The sequence below is a fragment of the Podarcis gaigeae genome, assembly GCF_964106915.1.
Source record: "Podarcis gaigeae genome assembly, chromosome: 3".
In the NCBI taxonomy this organism is placed as follows: Eukaryota; Metazoa; Chordata; class Lepidosauria; order Squamata; family Lacertidae; genus Podarcis; species Podarcis gaigeae.
The window spans coordinates 47058159-47075956 of record NC_139680.1 but is presented as its reverse complement, the minus strand read 5'-3'; the positions used below and the strand labels follow the sequence as shown (position 1 = coordinate 47075956).

Genomic DNA, 17798 nt, shown 5'->3' with positions numbered 1-17798 from the left:
CATCCTAATGACCTACTTGTGAGCTTCGATGTTGTATCTCTCTTCACACAAGTGCCCATTAATGAAGCCTTGACAGCTATTCAAAACAAATACAATCCCCCCGAATACATCTTGGACCTGACCAACCACTGCCTAACCAACACGTACTTCATCCACAATGGACAAAGATACAAACAGATAGAAGGAGCACCTATGGGATCACCCCTCTCACCGGTCATCGCAAACCTGTACATGGAACACTTTGAAACCAATGCTTTAGACAAGTCAGAACACAAACCCAAACTTTGGCTCAGATATGTTGACGACACCTTTGTAATTTGGCCACACGGGAAGGAAAAACTGGATAGCTTCCTCACACATCTCAACAACTTACACCCCAAAATACAATTCACTATGGAAATAGAAGCCAACAACCAACTTCCCTTCCTTGACGTCCTAATCTACAAAAAACCTGATGGCTCCCTAGGACACACTATCTACCAGAAAAAAACACACACCAACCGCTACTTACATGCACAATCACACCACCACCCTGCACAAATAAACTCCGTAGCCAAGACTCTCATCTCCAGAACCAAACGCCTGGCTGACAAAGACCACTTGACAACTGAGTTACAGAATCTCTCAAATGTGTTAATTGCCAATGGATACCAGCAAAACAGGATTACGAAGCTAATCCAAAAGGAAACACCCCCCAAAAACCAAGACACAGAAGAAAACAATGGCATGGCCCTCCTTCCTTATATCAAGGGCACTACAGATAAAATTAGCAAAATCCTCCATAAACACAATATCAAAACAGCCTTTTGCACCAACCAAAAAATAGCCAATATCCTCAGAAACCCCAAGGATAAAATCCAGTTGGAAAACCAAGGGATCTATGAAATACCCTGCAAAGTCTGCCCAGCCACGTACATTGGACAAACAAACAGACGAATAAATGCACGTATCGCAGAACACAAGAATGCCGTCAAAAAAGAAGAAAAAACTTCCTCTCTTTTCCAACACATGAAAGAAACAGGACACGAAATTAATTTTGCAGATTCCAAATTGCTCTTTAACACGGAACATCACCACAAGAGAATAATCATGGAAGCCATCGAGATAGAGAAACACCCTCACAACATGAACAAGCGTGACGACACATCCCGCTTGCCAGACATCTGGAAATTAGCCCTCCCCACAAAAACTGACACCAGATCCAGAGGCACACAGAACGCCAACACCAATCAACCACACCAGACCCAAACCCAGACCCTCTCCACAGATGAATTACTGACACCATCCAGTAGCCAGTCCATGGTGGCACCTCCGGATGCTGCACCCCCCTGCAATCCCTACACAGATCTGGCTGACACAAGCCACAAAACCACAGCTCGCCCCTATACACGAAGCCAAGCCAAAGCACAACTAAGTGCAATACAACCATCTTCTCAGGAAAACTCTTCACAAAGTTCAAGAGGTCAAGACACAAAGACTTTAGCAACTAATCCACACCTAATGACCCACCTAAGTGGTACTCAGGATATCACTCAAGAAATCACTCAAGGTATCTCTCAAGTAATTAAGGAACAAAAGAAGAAAAGGCACACTAGCCTGGGAACTTCCTCTCTGCCCAGAACATTGGAGGCTAGACACCACACCCCCTCTACAGTATTTATAGGAACTCAAACATTGAGATCCCGCTCTGTTCCAGTAACAAGAAGCCGAAAGCACCAGCCTGAAGATGACGAGTGAGACCTTGTCGAAACGTCGCCTAGACACCCCAACTTTTACACGGGAAGACACCCGAGGACACCAAAACCTGCATTCCTGTACCCGTGAAAATCTACGAAAGCATATATATATATATATATATATATATATATATATACATACATACAAACAAATGTGGTGTGTGTGTGTGTGTGTGTGTGTGTGTGTTAGTGATTAGGACATATGGAGGAAATTCCATCATATCCTTGCAGCTCTCCTGCAGAAGAGAGCTTCTCTGCTTAATGGAGGCTGCCTGCATGGTTTTGAACTCTAGTAGATTAAATGATGAGGAAAAACTGAACATATGAGGTGTGAGCAGGTAGTGAGCAGAGAGTATTATGAAGGTCAGTGGGCAGGGCTAGCTCTTCCATTAAGGTGAGTAAGGCGGCTGTCTCAGATGGCAGGTACTAAGTGTTGGTGCAGAGAGTAGAGTTGGAGAGGTAGATGTGATTGGTTTATTATATGAAATGAAAGTGATAGAATACATCAATGCTGTTTCAGACAGTAAAATTTCAATTTAAGCAGGCAGCAAATCCTACCATACCTACATACCTTAATCTAAAGAATGGAAGAATCCCTACCTATTCTCAAAAGCCTCCAGAAGTAAGCATGACAATTTTGCCAGCAAGACTCACGCTAATAGTAAATTAATAAATGCAGAGGAGGGGGAGGAATAGCATACCTGTCCTTAAGAGTGTGTGTGTTCCTTCCTTGTGAACACTGATTGAAGGTACTCACTGGAGCTAGGAGAGCCAGCTGACTTTTTGAAACCTGGGGGATTTATACCATTTTGGTCAAGGTGTTCCAACAGAAAAGAGAGGAAGGCCTTGAGATGAGCAATTTCAACAATTTCCAATAGTTCTACTGCCTTTTCCCCAGAGCTCCTGCCCAGCTTCACCTGGTCCATATTGCAGATTAAGTGTTTGAAAGGAAATCATCCTGGTGGGGTATGACTGAACTGATTGTCTTTTGTCTGCTCACTGTCTTCAAATTATCAAATTATCAGGTCGTGAATAAAGGTTACCAGATGTCCCCGTTTCCCAGGGATAGTCCCTGGATTTACACATCAGTCCCCATACAAAATCCATTGAAGTTGAAAATTGTCCCCGTATTTATTGAAAAAAATCTGGTAACCCTAGAATAGACTGTATGTACTGGCAACTAAATGTACGTGTGCTGACCTTTATGCAAAGTGTGAGGAACTCAGGGGGTTTCCTGAATGCCCTCAGGGCATGTTTTGAGATCAAACTTGTACCAAAGTCACCAGAGTTCACCATGTCACATTAGAGTTATGTCAATTTTCTTACCTATGCTATGATCTACAGCAATAAACAACAGAATAAGTACAGATTGACACACACCTATTCACAGTACAGCAGAAATTGACTAGAGGTATCTGTTTTTGTATTCTCTGTCACTCGATGTTTTAAATCCCTTGTTACTTTTGTTATCCCCATTTTTTCAAAGTATTCGCCCAGGACGACATCCACTTTTATCTCCCCACCCCCATTTTATGTTGTTATTTCTATGTATATAATGCTATGGCCACATGGCTAATGCAATAAAATCGATCGACAAGAGGTATTATTGATAATGATAATCTGAATGTAATCTTTCCTTATAATGGCCGTATAATGAAAAGTACTCTTTCTATAATGGAAACACTTGGTCAGCATCTGGTTTGACCTTTCAGGGGTTCTTCTGCAATTCATTTTTTAGCGCTGTTGGAGAATTGTGTTTAAGCCACTGATTGGAATGTTATTTGCAGCTGTTTAACTCCAAACTTATTTACTGTAATAGCCTTGGCTGATGAGTGTCAATGAAATATTGCTAAGCTTTCATGTGATGAATATTGATATCTCCTCCAAAAGCTAACCATCTCATACTGCAGCCTGTTACTTTCATTTAGAAACTTCTGTTTCGTTGATTAAAAAGGACTGTATAAATAATGGGTTGGATCCAATGGCGGCTTTGCAGAAAGGGCTTCTTACATAAGTTAGGATATCTGTTGTTTGTTTGTTTGTTTGTTTTGTTTTGTTTTTGCCAATCCCACCACCACCACTCTCCAAAATACACTTCCAAAGTCTGGGGAACAAAGAGTAGAAAGGAATAAGATATGACATGGCAGGGTAGCTGCAGTACTTGGGTGGTGTGTGTGTATGTGGGGGTCAGATTAGTGATAATCCAGTTCCCACTAAGGCAAAGTTGCCATAAGATACCACTCAACACATTCAGCCCACCAGACTTCATACCAATAGACCCATACAAATATTTTCCAACTCTGAAAAACACAAGGGAGAATATCTCCATTTTCTATCGCTAAAAGTAACCCCCAAACTGGCATTGACTCACTAGCAGCAGAGGTTAGTTTAATGGTTGTGCTGTGTTACTTTAATCTAAGCCTTTTGCCATCTGTTCTGCCTATAACAGTGAATGCAAAATGAACATACGTAAGATTTCAGAGTTACATTAGTAAAAAGCAAGATAAAAGTGATTTTAAAGCATGCATATGTTCTCAGCACAGTGCAGACTGCATCTGTGATTCCCCCTCAAGTTTCAGGCACAAATTAAGAAGAAAGTTGCAAATGGCCAGTCCTGCAGAAACCTTTGATAGCAAAGGAGACTTTATTGAGAAGGCTTTTCTCTCCCTCCTCCTTTGTAAGAGCAGTTGTGTTGCCCAGGAATTGAAATAAGAGTCACATAGGTTGTAGCACGCATTTGACTTTGGGTGGGAAGCCTGGTTCTGTTGTCCTTGGCCAGACTGGCACTGAGACCTATCAAGGTCTGATGGGAAGGGTTTGTGTGCTGTTGCCCCAAGCCAGCCGGCAAGAATGTGCTAGCGCTTAGCAGCTTAATAAAGTTACAACCCGGCGCATACTGATGCATGCTTAAGTTCCCCTGAAATCTACCGCGTGCATTCTCAGTTTTCTCAGCCTCTCTTCTTAACCTAAGTGTTTTACAGCTTTGTAACTGGTAAGCCGATCTGTTCCCCTGAAGCAGCTTACGTTGTAAGAGCCTGAAAATGTAAGCTTTGCAGCTCTTTCAACAAGAAAAGGAGGGAGTCGGGAGCTAGACTCTCGTAAAATGTATTGATTTTCCTATTTTGTCTCAGTATTTATATAAAGCTTAGGTAAAAAGAGAGACCATGAAAAACTTTACCTCCTTTTGGCTGCTGTCCAGAAACCACTTAGAGTCGACTCACATGATCTGCCCTTTCACTGCATGGGGATTTTTTGTAGCCACCTTGCCAGGGTGATATATAAAGAACCTGATATATATACATATATATGCTATAATGCATAACTTAATTTGAGCCAGGGCGCTCAGTTACAGAACCTGTTCTTAATGCCAGGGATTGACATCATTATTATACAAGATTTATATACTGCTTACTAGAACAAAAGATCTCTAAGCAGCTTACGGAATACAGTCTGTAATATTTATTTTAAAACACCAATAAAAAATAAATATAAAAACAAATGAAATATAAAAGAACACTGGTGATTCTAAAACACTTACGTTTGCTCAAATTACATTTCTGGGCCATGGGCGTAGCCAGGATTGGTGGAGGGTGGGGGCAGCCAAAGTTGTTGAACTTTACTGAGAAAATGAGGGGTAAAAATACCCCGTAAATAGGACATTGCGGGGGGTAGGCTTCTGCTGGGGAGGGGGCAGAACCTCCAATAACTGAGTACTTTCAAAGCTTTTCAATAATATTTGTGGATCTAGTCGCCGCCACCCCTGATTCAGATCAGAACATATTCCAGATTGTACCCCATGGCTTTCGCCCAAAATAAATGTGGGTAAAGCACACTTATTTAAACATGAGATTGAGGCTGGTGAAGTACAGCTTGCATTATACTTAAACAGTACTATTATTGCAACTTTCGTGTGCTTAAGCAACAGGGCAAAAACACAATGCAAGCTGTCCCTAATATGAAGCACTATGGGTGCCTCTAGTAATGCCATCCTTGGTCAATGCTCACTCCCCCATCTCTTGTCATTCTGCTGGCACACTGGATAAGCACACTTGATGTCAACTCTTGTTCCAGGAACTGCCAGTCCCTCCCATTGGAAGCTATCAGTACAACAGGAAGAACTGGGCTGACTGGAGATGGTCAGAAATAGATCATATGAACTCTCTGGTGCTCCTTTACTGCCAGTAGTCCTTTTAGTTCTGGAAAGTGGTGACTGATTTCAGGAGCGACTCCAGGCCAAATAAGCTCTTAGTGTTTGTCCCAAGTTTTATCTTGTAATTTGACTAAACAAGTCATGTTAACAGCTGTAGAAGAGTTGACAGGAGGAAAATGAGAAGAAACCACTTCCAAATATGGTTGGAATTGGTCAAGAGCATGCTTCTATTTTGGCCTCATATTTCTCCCCCTCTCTTTTAATTTCATTTCTTCTTCATGAGAACTTAATTTGGTTTCCTGCCCCCAAATATACCTCCACCTTCTTCTTATTTGTTTGTGGGGAGGTGAAATTAAGGTGCATCAAAGCAATTGTTATCTCATACTTTCCGGTGCATTTTCCTATCACTCTCCTTATTGCAAAAAGTATTATATTTTGGAAAGTGGGTTTGTTATGGAAGACTTTAGCATTATTTACCTGAGATACTTGTACACCAGAAGCAAATGTTAAAAACTAACTAACTAACTAACTAACTAACTAACTAACTAACTAACTAACTTCACAACCTGAATATGTGATTGAATTCCACCAGAAAATAGTGACAGTCTAGAAGTGCCATGAATACTACTGTTGAACTAAGTTGAACATGTGTTTCAGTAAACATACATAGAATTGCAGCAGTGATTCCTAAAAAACTTTTGCTTAAGAGCCTTTTAAGTACATGGCTGTGGATTCTAGGAAAGCAACGAACTTAGAAACAAGTGTTTGCAGGTGAGGAGGGGGAAATGACTGCCCAAACAGTCATTTGGCCTCTATAAGCACTTGGGTGTCTTCATTTGCCACTTTTAAACCTGAGAGCCAGCAATTAAGTAATAAGGGTGGAGATCAAACTAAGAAGGAAACTTCTTAGCTTGTGGAGTTTAAGTGAAACATCATATTGTCACAGTAAGCCCATAAAGCAGAGTGAGTGGGTGTTGTTGTTACAGCAGTATCACTAGACACAACAGAGCACTATTGTGAAAAGCTCTTGCATAACATGGGATTATATGGAGAGGGCTAGAGGTGGCAGTGGGTCTGATGCCTCTTCATGGAGTCTTAAAAGGATTTTGGCCATTGGGATTGTGGCTGAATAGACAAAAAACAGTCCCATTTGACTTCTATAGCTTTTACATTTATGATTCCAATCAGGGTTTTTTCCAGCTGGAACTCACTGGAACTCAGTTCCAGCACTTCTCAGGTGGGTGTCATTGGTATTATAAGAGAACAAGGGAGGTGTTCCTGATGAGTTATGGCCCCTCTTTTTCTTGAAAAATAGCACTAGTTTCAATGCAGAAAGCTTTGTAGTGCTATGTAGCAGTGAGAAAGCAGGCATTCTGATTCACAGCCTAGTTATGGATGCAACTTGTCTTAGTCCTTCTTCAGTTCTAACTCCTCTCTTTTGTGAATTGGGTTCCGAGTTGTCAGTAAATCAAATTGCTTCTTAGACCATATCCCACCGTTAATGTCTTCTTTTCCCTTTTTCTTTGTATTGCAGTATTCTGGATTTCATACAGAAAGATCTGAATCAGACCATGAAAGCCAGTGGGGTGGTAGCCCACTGACCGACACTGCCTCTCCACAATTGATGGATCCCATTGAAAGGCCAAACTCTCAGCATCACGATGTCTCCTGTGCCTATAGACAATACTCAGACCGCAGTGCTCTCTGCTATGGTTTTGCACTTGACCATTCCAGGTTGGCTGATGACAGACACTTCCACACTCAGGCCTGTGAAGGCAGCAGGTGTGAGGCTGGCCGATACTTCCTTGGCACACCACAGTCTGGGAGGGAAGCGTGGTGGGGTTCCCGATCTGGCCTTCCCTTAACCAAATCTTCTCCTGAGAGCAGAGAAGCCTATGAAAACAGCATGCCTCATATAACTTCCATACACCGAATTCACGGTAAGTGGTAAATGTACTGGAAGGCAGGTTGTGGTAGCAACATTGAGCCAGGAATTGAAAGGCCTGCCTTGAATGGTCTCAAGTTGACCATTTATGGACCTAACAATGGAGTTAGGAGATATCTGTGGTCTGTTTGTTGACTAGCACCTTACCTGGAAGTAGGGATGGGGGAGAATTTCAATTTGGGTCACATTTAAAGGTGAATCTATCCAATTCAGACATTCCAAAACTGTGTGAGCACCAAAGCACAGCCATCCTTCAAAATTCACACTTATCCAAATTTTGCAATGCAGTTCTCCAACCAACCAGTGGTTACAAAAATGCATATATTAAGGGAAAGTGTGTGTAAAAATAATTAATTTCTGTACCACTTAATATATAAAAATAATTCTAAATTGTGTATAGAAAACTAAAGTAGCAGCAACAGGCAACTTAAACAACAATCAAATGTTGCAAAAATACAGTTCCATAAACAAATAATACATTAATGCAAATTGTGAATAAATACAGACCAAAATCAACATCTTCTCTGTCTAATACACCTCCCTCTCAGCCTCCTGGCTCTCACCCAGAGCCCAAACAAACTCACTGCTCACCCTCATAATCTCACAAAAAAAGAAGACTCTTGGAAACTAGATATTAGTGAGAATGACAAACAAAATACATTATATTTGGAAAAATTGATTTTACCCATCAATTCAGGGCACTGGTGTGTGTGTTTGTGTGTGTGTGTGTGTGTGTGTGAGTGAGAGAGAGAGAGAGACAGAGACAGAGACAGAGACAGAGACAGAGAAACAGACAGACAGACAGACACAGATTTTTAAAAGGGCCATTTCAGCCAGTCAATTGTTATTATTCTGCATTATAATTATTGTAATGTATTTATGGCCCACATTTCCCCCAAGTTGGGATTCAAGGTGGCTTGCAACATTTAAAACAGCATTATAAAATACAATTAATAAAAAAAAGTTTGAAATACAACAGAACACATTTAACACCAACAAATTATATGGCTACTTGTAAGTTAATTCTGCTTGCACAGAAGGACTTCCAAAAGTGTGACCATGATTGAAGTGTCAAGCATCTTTAAAATTAGGGAATATTTTTTCTATCAAGAATGAAGTTTTACACTCATTGACCATATTTGACAAGTGGGGGCATCCCCTGTCAATCATTTAATACCATAATATGGCATCAGGTGAATCCGATCTTTGCAGAAAGCAATGGGACTTGTATTTAGTGCAAAATTTAAATAGTGCTGAATGCAAGCCAATTATAATAATAATAAAGCCTTCCAATTCCAACCCTTCAGATGTCTTCTAAAAGTTGTGTAATTCTTTATCTCCTTGACATCTGAAGGGAGGGTGTTCCACAGGGAGGGCGCCACTACCAAGAAGCCTATAACAAAAGAATGATGAGGAGTCCACTCTAAACTGTGCGTTTTTTGTTGTTCTTTGGCAGCTGTGGCTTTACCTGTTTCACACCTGATGTCAGGCATGTGTGATAGGCGGGCATGGCCAGCCAAAAATCACTTTGTGGGACAAATTGGGCAGCTGATTTGGTGCGCCTAGAGTGACCCATTAGCTGCAGGTACCCCACCACTGCCCTAGAGTCTAAACCAGAATTCCCCAACTTGGTGTGATGTTTTGAACTACAAATTCCATAATCCCTGACCACTGGTCATACTGTCTGGGATTGAAGGTTGCTAGAGCCTAAGAAGATCTAGGCTGGCAAAGGCTGACTTGGATCATGACAGGGGAGTTCTGTCAGTTGTGCCCTTCTGCTGATACTTCAGTGTTGTGAACTGGTCACAAGGTCAAAGAAACAGGTGGTGGGGAGGCTTAATTTCACCATTTCATGGTTGCAGAAGACTTGTAGTTGTTATAAGAGTTATATTCCCACTGGACGTGCATAAGGTCTGAATGTTTTGCTGTTCTCTGACTGTGTACAGCCCGTTGCTGATTGCATCTCTCCTTTGTTTTACCCCACTTTCTAGGAAGAGGGCACTGGGATGAAGAAAGTGTTGTCAGTTCCCCAGACCCTGGTTCTGCTAGTGAATCAGGTGACCGATACCACTCTGAGCAGTATCAGGGCAGCCCACACGAGCCCAGCAAAATCGAGACTCTCATAAGAGCGACTCAGCAAATGATTAAAGAAGAAGAAAACAGGCTGCAGTTGCGGAAGTCGACTCCCGATCAGCTGGTTTCCATTAACGGAGCAGGGAAAAAGCACTCTGTTTGCTTTGCAAGCTACCATCACCACCAGCAACAACAGTTGAGAGGAGATGCCTGCAGGGTCCCTAGTGTCACCAACACATCTCCCTGCGAACACACACAGCAACAAGATGGGAAGATGATGAGCCCCCATGACAATGACTATGACAACAGCCCCACGGCATTGTCTAGAATAAGCAGCCCCAATTCTGACCGAATTTCTAAATCCAGTTTGATACTGGCTAAGGACTGCCTTCAGTCAGAAGTGTCGCCTCATCAAACTCCAGGGGATAACTCAGCAGAATCCCCAAACTATTACAATTCCCATCGGCAGTACTTTGATAAGCATGCATACACGCTAACAGGATATGCTCTGGAGCACCTTTACGACAGCGAAACCATCAGGAACTATTCTTTGGGTTGCAATGGGTCACACTTTGATGTGACGTCTCACCTACGGATGCAGCAAGATCCAGCACAGGGACATAAGGGGACATCTGTTATAATAACCAATGGAAGCTGATAGGTGTTTCCCAACCCCTTTTTCATTTCTCTTCTTTTTAAAAAAAGTTTGTGCTAGGAAAATATCTTTGCAGTAGTAACAGCAGGCACACATGTTTTGATACCCTTGCTGTTGCTGGCATTTGATAAAACTACAATGCACTAGAGAGAATACTTGTAAGGTACTGGGGAAGTGTTGCTTTATCTAAGTTACTGTTGAAAATGCACTGGTCTCAGTTAAGGTTACAGTAGTCAGTTGAATCACAAAGCTGATGCTACATTGTGGTAGTGGAGAGCTATGCTGGGAGCTTCTGGGGTACATCAAGGGGGCAGATTTTTCATTGTGTGGAAATGTATGAGGATGTAGAGAGAGCGACTGAATTTCTAAGCCTCTGGCTACCTGCCACACCCTCATAAGACAAAAACTGCTATGCACTCTTTCCATGAAAAAGAAAGTGAAATGCAGCCCCCCCCCCATTTTAAAGCAAAGCTATCTGCGCAGTTTCATATTTATACTGGTCCTGCTTCTCCAGTGACTGCAAAGAATGGCTAGATAAAAGTTAGAGGGCCGGTGTGGTTCTTTGATAGGGTGTTGGCTATTATATGGGTATTTGACCTGGAAGATGACTTGCTGGACAACAAACACAGACAGGAAGAGAACTGCTTGCTGAGGTCATGTAACAAGGGAGAGACAGAAGGGCGGTGAGCCATTCTTATCCTAGTTTGGAGTAGCAGAAGAGATGTAACTGCCAAGGCCATTGACTCCTGGGGCCTGGGGCACCATGGGGTCCCCAATCATTTTTTTTAAGTGGCAGGGGGGTCTCAATGTTCAGAAGGGGCCCCTGTGCAATGTCAGGACGTTGAGTGCTGCTGCGCATGGGTCCCTTCAATCTTCTGGAAACTGCATAGTTATGCAGGAGAGGAGACTATCAGATTGTGATCACTTTGTGGGAAATGGTTACATTCTGGGAAGGAGTATAGTAGAAGATAGAGCATAGTGGAAGTTAAGCACGAAAAGGAAGAGCATTCAAACACAATTTCCCACAACTTGGCATGCCCTGTCCTCGGTCTAAGAATAACTGAGTTGTGTGTGGAGAGAGAACTTCCTGATTTGCTAAAATAGACGTGGGGAACATTTGGCCCTCCAAAAAGATGCTGAAGTGCAACTTGCATAATCACTAGCCGTTGGCCAGGCTTCCTGGGGCTGATGGGAGCTGTAGTTCAGCTACATCTGAAGGGCCAAAGGCTCATCCTACCTGTGCTAAAAAAATAGAAGGGATTGTGGGAAAGTCCAACATAAGTGATGTTAGAGAGGCTGAGGGTCAGAAACACAGGTGTGTCAGAAAAACAGAAACACAACTCGGAGGTGGGGGAAAAGGAAGGGAAATTCAGCAAAACTGTGGAGAATGGTTGGCTTGCCCAGTTTCAGAAAATTCTGAAAATGCATCAAAGCTGGCAGGGATGATATGAAACAGGCCAGTGAAGTGCAACTTTCAGTGGTCCCATAAGAGCTCTTTGGGAATGATTGGGGTTTATGCAGAGGCCCCAATGGTTGCCGTGAAAATGTTTTGCTATCGTACAAGTATCAACACAAAGAGAAATTCATTTTCCGGCAACCATTTTTGGCATGCGGGGAAGTATAATGCCTCCTCTGTCACATGCAGAGTTGGTCAAGCAAGTGGGCTAATCATGAGACCTGGTATTGATTCAATTATTCCTAATGTTTAAAATTATCAACCACAACTTTGCTGTGACATCAGGAAGCTTTGTGAATTACTGCCACCTGGTTTCTGAGGCATCTTCCAGAGAGATTAGTCCATGCTGGCTATTTAATGAGCATTTATCTTGCTTTGTCTGTGGGGTGGTAGGACGGCACTGCATCAAGGAAGTGTTACCCCTCACTTTCCACTACATGCCCCTATCACTTTCCTTATTGGAAAATGTCTGATCTTTGGGGGGAGTGTGTTTTGCAAGATGAATTTTCCAGGATGTATTTGAATCCCACTCAAAAATTGTGATAGTCTGGAAGTATGCTGGGTCTTTAGCATATGATGCCCTGATGTTTGTAAGCCTTTCCTCATAGCCGAAAGTGTGAAATCCACTCACAACGGCACTGCAGTAATGATGCTTTGGATTGGACTGTGTTTATGATATTCTGCATCATGCAGTATCCTCTATGCTTCTGACTAGCTTTGAAATCCCTGTGACAGGTGCCGAGCCCAGACTCCAGAACCCCTAAAACGCTCCACATAATGTAGTTGAGATTCCTGCATTGCAAAGAATTGGACTAGATGACTCTCAAGGTCCCTACAACTCTATGATTCTATGTATCCCTTCCAGCCATGTGGAAGAAGTGATGCCTAATGTGATACAACCATGTTACTGAATACAGCCTTTGATGATCACAGTATGAGTCTGGCAGCCCATTCCCCCCACCCACATACTGCTTACATAAATCACTATGAAGAAGTGCCACTGGCAAACATGGTTGTGCTGGGTTAGATCTTACATGATGCATCCATGTGTATGCTCTGGGTGGAAGGTTTTACAGTGTCTGCACATTCTGTCCAAATGTCTGAAGAGTATGTTGCTGCAGTCTAAATCTACCTTCTACCCACTCTCCTCTTTCAGTGTAGATTCATTTAGGGTTATGGTAGCAGTGTGCTGTATAAAAAGAAAAAAAGAAAGCTGAGATTCTATGGATCCCAACAAGAGTTGTCAGAGTCCGATAGTGCACTCTAGAGTCTGTTTAAGACCTGAAAGGTAATCCATTTGGTGCAGCTGTTTAAGTTAGAAAGTCCATATGCTTGAGCCTCAGCTAGATCTCTTCACAATGAAGTGCTTATGCAATGCCTCTGCCTGGTTATGACAACGGCCACCTGTTAATTTTAAATGGTTATGTGTTCTATCAAATTTTAAATAAAAATTACATGCTGTTGTACAGCATATTTTAAAAAAAGGATAGGAGAGGATTGAAGGACTAGGCTGTCTTGTGCATAAATGCAATTGGTCTTATTTTCAGAGCTTTAATGCCCCCACCCCCAATTAATATTGCAAAATGGTACATTAATACACCCAAAAGGTGGGTATTGGGTTTAAGATTCAATGCTCCAAATCAGTTGAAACGTGTGCTACGATTTTGGAGTGCTTAACAAATACTGCAAAATGCATGTTGACGTGATGTTCTTCCTCATCTGGAAGACTTCCTGGGGGTGCTTGATTTTTTTTGTTTTGTTTTTGTTTTAAAACAACAACTAAATGGTTATTTGCTTTCTTTTGCTAATTGGACACTTGCTTTCTTTTCACTGAAACTCAAGTCTTTTTCATCACAGTTTGAACATTCTTTCATGTATCTGCCAAAACCTGGAATCTATCCCCAGAGCTAAAATGCACTTAAAATTAAAGCACGAAATCCAAAATACAGCCTTTCTGTTGATTTTGAGCTTATATGCAGTCAGTTTCCTCTAACTTTCATGTTTGCTGTATAGTTTTGGTGCAGTTGCCTTCTGTAGAATGATCTGCTCCCAGGAAAACCACAGACTGGCCTGGGTGATTCTGATAGGAATTATATTACTTTATTTGTTTATGCATTTAAAAGTTTTCTTATTTCGTCACATGGCTTTCCTCTGATCTTTCCAAGAATCTGGAAACAATGCAAGTAAAACAGCAAGGCTACTCATTCCCATCAAAATAGCATAAACTGCCATCTATCTGAGGCTGTTCTTTTATTTATGGTTGACTGTTACCTCCAGAATGTGCCTCAACAGAAAATTAAATATTTTGATAGAGAAATTCAGAAGCTTTTGCTGTTTTTGCAGAATAGGTACTGCAATGCATTTTTATTTTGCATAATAAAACAATATTGTGTATTTATTATGGAGACTACCGTAGGACAAGCTAAGGACAACTGATGCTCACTTCAAAGACAGAAAAGTCTTGTGGTTTAATCTTGGCTTCAGATGGGAAGAATATACCTGCTGCTGAAAGATGGCTCATTTATGAGTTGTGGCACTCTTCATGGTAGGAAACAGTAAAGCTGGCATTAAAGACAAAGACTTGGAATTCAGAAGGTGGCAGAATGAGCATTAGATGCCTTTGCTAACGCAGTTTTGGTAGCCACCCTTTCTGCTGCAGTTGCCTAGTCATGTGCTCTTCTATTCTGAACCCATTTTTTGTTTGTTTGTTTGTATGTATGTATGTGTGTTGAGGGGGTGAGGGCTTCAGAGGGAAGGAGAAGGCAGGAGAGTCCTGTTCTGTGAATGGAACATGTTACAGTCCAAGCCAAAGTGTCTTGTCCTAGCCAAGTTAGGTGCACTTAAGCCACTGAAATCATACTCTTAATTGCACCCAGCTTGGCCACGATTGGGCTGAAAAATCGAAGTGTCCAGTTCTAGTCACTGCTACTAACCTCTCTTTTTAACAGCGAAAACAAATATGCTCAATTATTATTGTAGTCATTTAAGCTATTTATAAAAACAAACTCTTATTTATTTTTAATGCATGTGGCTTACTTTTCAAATGAAAAAAAGTGTTCTTAAAACCAAGCAATTACATAAGCTTATTATGAAAGAACAGTGTTTTACTTTAAGAAGAAAAGAGAAATTAATATGCACAACTATTTTCTGTTAAGTATTGATATGGTCTTATTTCTCCTTAAAGGGATTTTTTAAAGGTCAAACATAACTGCATCCAAGAGCACTTCTAAGATAACGATGCATTTTGCTTTGTTTTTTCACGGATATGCAGACACCCTGTTTCTAAACCAATTGGGTGGTATTCCATTGGCGCAAGGGCATGGGCTTTGTATTCATCAGGGAGGGGTCTGCTAATGGTAAACAGATTTCTGTGGGGACTGCAGGGTGGAGGGGACATCAGCAAAAAACCCTCCCCTCCTCCTATTCCAGTAGTGGATGCCTTCTGTTGGAGCAACAGCAACAGGAGGACCAGCCGGATTCTACCCACTGACTTAAAAGCAGGTCCCATTTATTCTAAAAGAAATCAATTCCAAATAAGCATGCTCAGGTTCAGTGAATAAGGTGATTACTATAAGCATATTTACTTGGAGTTCCACCAAAATCAAAAGGTCTTTTATCCCATATCCAGCACTCTAAGGCACATACTGAGCTCCTTTTGCGCTCACAGGCATTTCCGATAGCTCAATGGAATGGGCTGCTCTATGCATGTAAAGGAATGTAGGCGTCCTCCATTGAAGTGAATGGGGAAGCTCTGCGGAGCACTTCAGAGCAAATTGTAAAACTGAAGAAAATGTGTTTAGGATCAGGAAGGCCGAAAGGATTACTCGCTGGTATGGCAAAAGTGCAAAGTTGCCAACATCACAAACACCACGACTTGCAATGTTCATGTTCTAGTGACATTGTAGCATAACATCTGTAATTTGAAGTTCTCCTTTGGAATGTAACGTAGGAAACCCAACTTAGCTATGTCACCAATATCTTGAAAATTGTTTCCATTTATAATTATTTATATTGTAAATAGATTTCTGAAGTAAATTTGAAGTCAATGTGTATAAGATGTATTTATTATGTGAAGAAATTTTTCTTTAAAAAATACAGCTACCAATATGTAGTCTCCGTCTGGTTTCTTGATTTTTTTGCAGTTAAACTCTTATCCTTTGCACAAAGGCAAACGATACTTACCTGTGCAGCATCTCACTCACCTTCTGTCATATCTAAACTAGGTAACTGTGTGCCCAGTATTAGTTTACAATATGATATCTGCCCAGGCCACAGTTATGATTATGCTGCATGAGAACTTAAGACAACCCAGTTCACACAGATTTTAATTTAGACCTGAGGCTGTTGGGGAAAATATTTCTGAAGCAATACCATTGTTATCTAACTGAGAGCCCACTCCAAAGAAGTCTCTACAGTTAAGAGAGTCTACTTTGAGCTGCCACCACAACTTTGGTGGCAGCCCACACCTGGGAAGCAAGGGTGAGAGTCAGTTTGTTTCCTAACTTGTTTATTACTGATAAAGTTGAAAGGAGGGTTGTTATCTTAGTGGCAACTGGGGATGCCTAAGGCTACTAGGACTCCAAATGTATAAATGCATTTAGCACAAAAGAAACATCTCGGTTATCCTGAAGGCGATGATCAGACAGACTGCTTGAAGAAAAACAGCTGATTCTGATTTTTTTAAAAGGGGATAGCTTGGCTTCCTGTGATCAATCTTCCAAAGTATGGTAGTAAATATGCTAAACTGCAGGTGCCAGCAAGCTTTGAGGCAAATAACTTAATATGGTTCTGCTTTGTAGTGTTGTCAAAATAACCAATCACAAGTACAACTCCGTTATTTCATGATTCTCCATTATGAATAAATATGAATGATGTTTACTGTTGGAAACTGATAGCATGTGGGAGTAATGCAAACATATCACCGTTGGAGGAATTCATACAGAATATATATTTTAAATAATATTTGTTCCTGGGCCAGCTTTGCGGCATGGAGTAATTCCATATGGCAGCTTGACTTGAGCTTACTCCAAAGTTAACTTAAAAATGTATCTTGGCAAAATGCAGTTGCCCCATCAGGAAACCATTCTCAGCTTCTTCTGAGGATTTCCGGTAGCTTTCTTTAGTGTGTTTTCCTGCTTCCAAATCTCCTTAATTTTTTTAAATAAAAAATATAGTGTCTTCAAGGTTCATTTGGAAATAGGCAAATACCACTTACTTTAGAAGCTGTACAAACAGAGTGTGAGAGATCTGATGCACTCAGTATCATTTAGGGTCACCATACTGATTACATTTTTAGGCGAGCACCTAAGATATATTGTGCAAGATCCAGTGATGTCCGTCTAATTGTGCAACATGTGTCCATTTGCACAATGAGACCTTCAGTTTTTCTTATTCTTCCATTAGCCCCAAATCTGCAGATGCTCCAGAGAGTCCCCAAATCCCACCCCCAGAGCAGATTTTGGAATTGCAGGTGGGAGAAGAGGAAGGAGAAGCCCTGTTATGCAAAGGGACATCCGGCTGCATTATGCTGGATGTATCCCTCTAAAGTATACATTTTAAAAGGTAAAGTGTGACTGCACTAAATATGTGTACTGTAGAGTTGTAATTGCCTGTAGCATAGGCATTAATTGACTTTTGTATTTTAAAAGGGTGGTTCTCTAAGAAAAGGCTTATTTCTTTATTAAAATTTACACAGCGCTTGATGGTTAAAAAACCTCAAAGCTGTTCACAAAATATAAAAAAGTAAAGTAAAACAACAGCAACAACCTTCCTTTGAAACATAC

The 17798-nt window shown here is 41.3% G+C and overlaps 1 protein-coding gene across 2 annotated transcripts in view; it reads left to right on the top strand.

Annotated features, from left to right (window-relative positions):
• The window catches only part of SIM1 (SIM bHLH transcription factor 1), a 63579-nt gene extending 47459 nt beyond the window's left edge, over positions 1–16120 (top strand). For both annotated transcript variants that reach the window (XM_083731190.1, XM_083731191.1), the window contains 2 exons: positions 7421–7826; positions 9823–16120. In XM_083731190.1, the coding sequence (XP_083587316.1) occupies positions 7421–7826; positions 9823–10562 (1146 nt within the window). In that variant the 3' untranslated portion in view covers positions 10563–16120. The remainder of the gene's footprint in view (positions 1–7420; positions 7827–9822) is intronic.
• The last annotated feature ends 1678 nt before the right edge of the window (positions 16121–17798 follow it).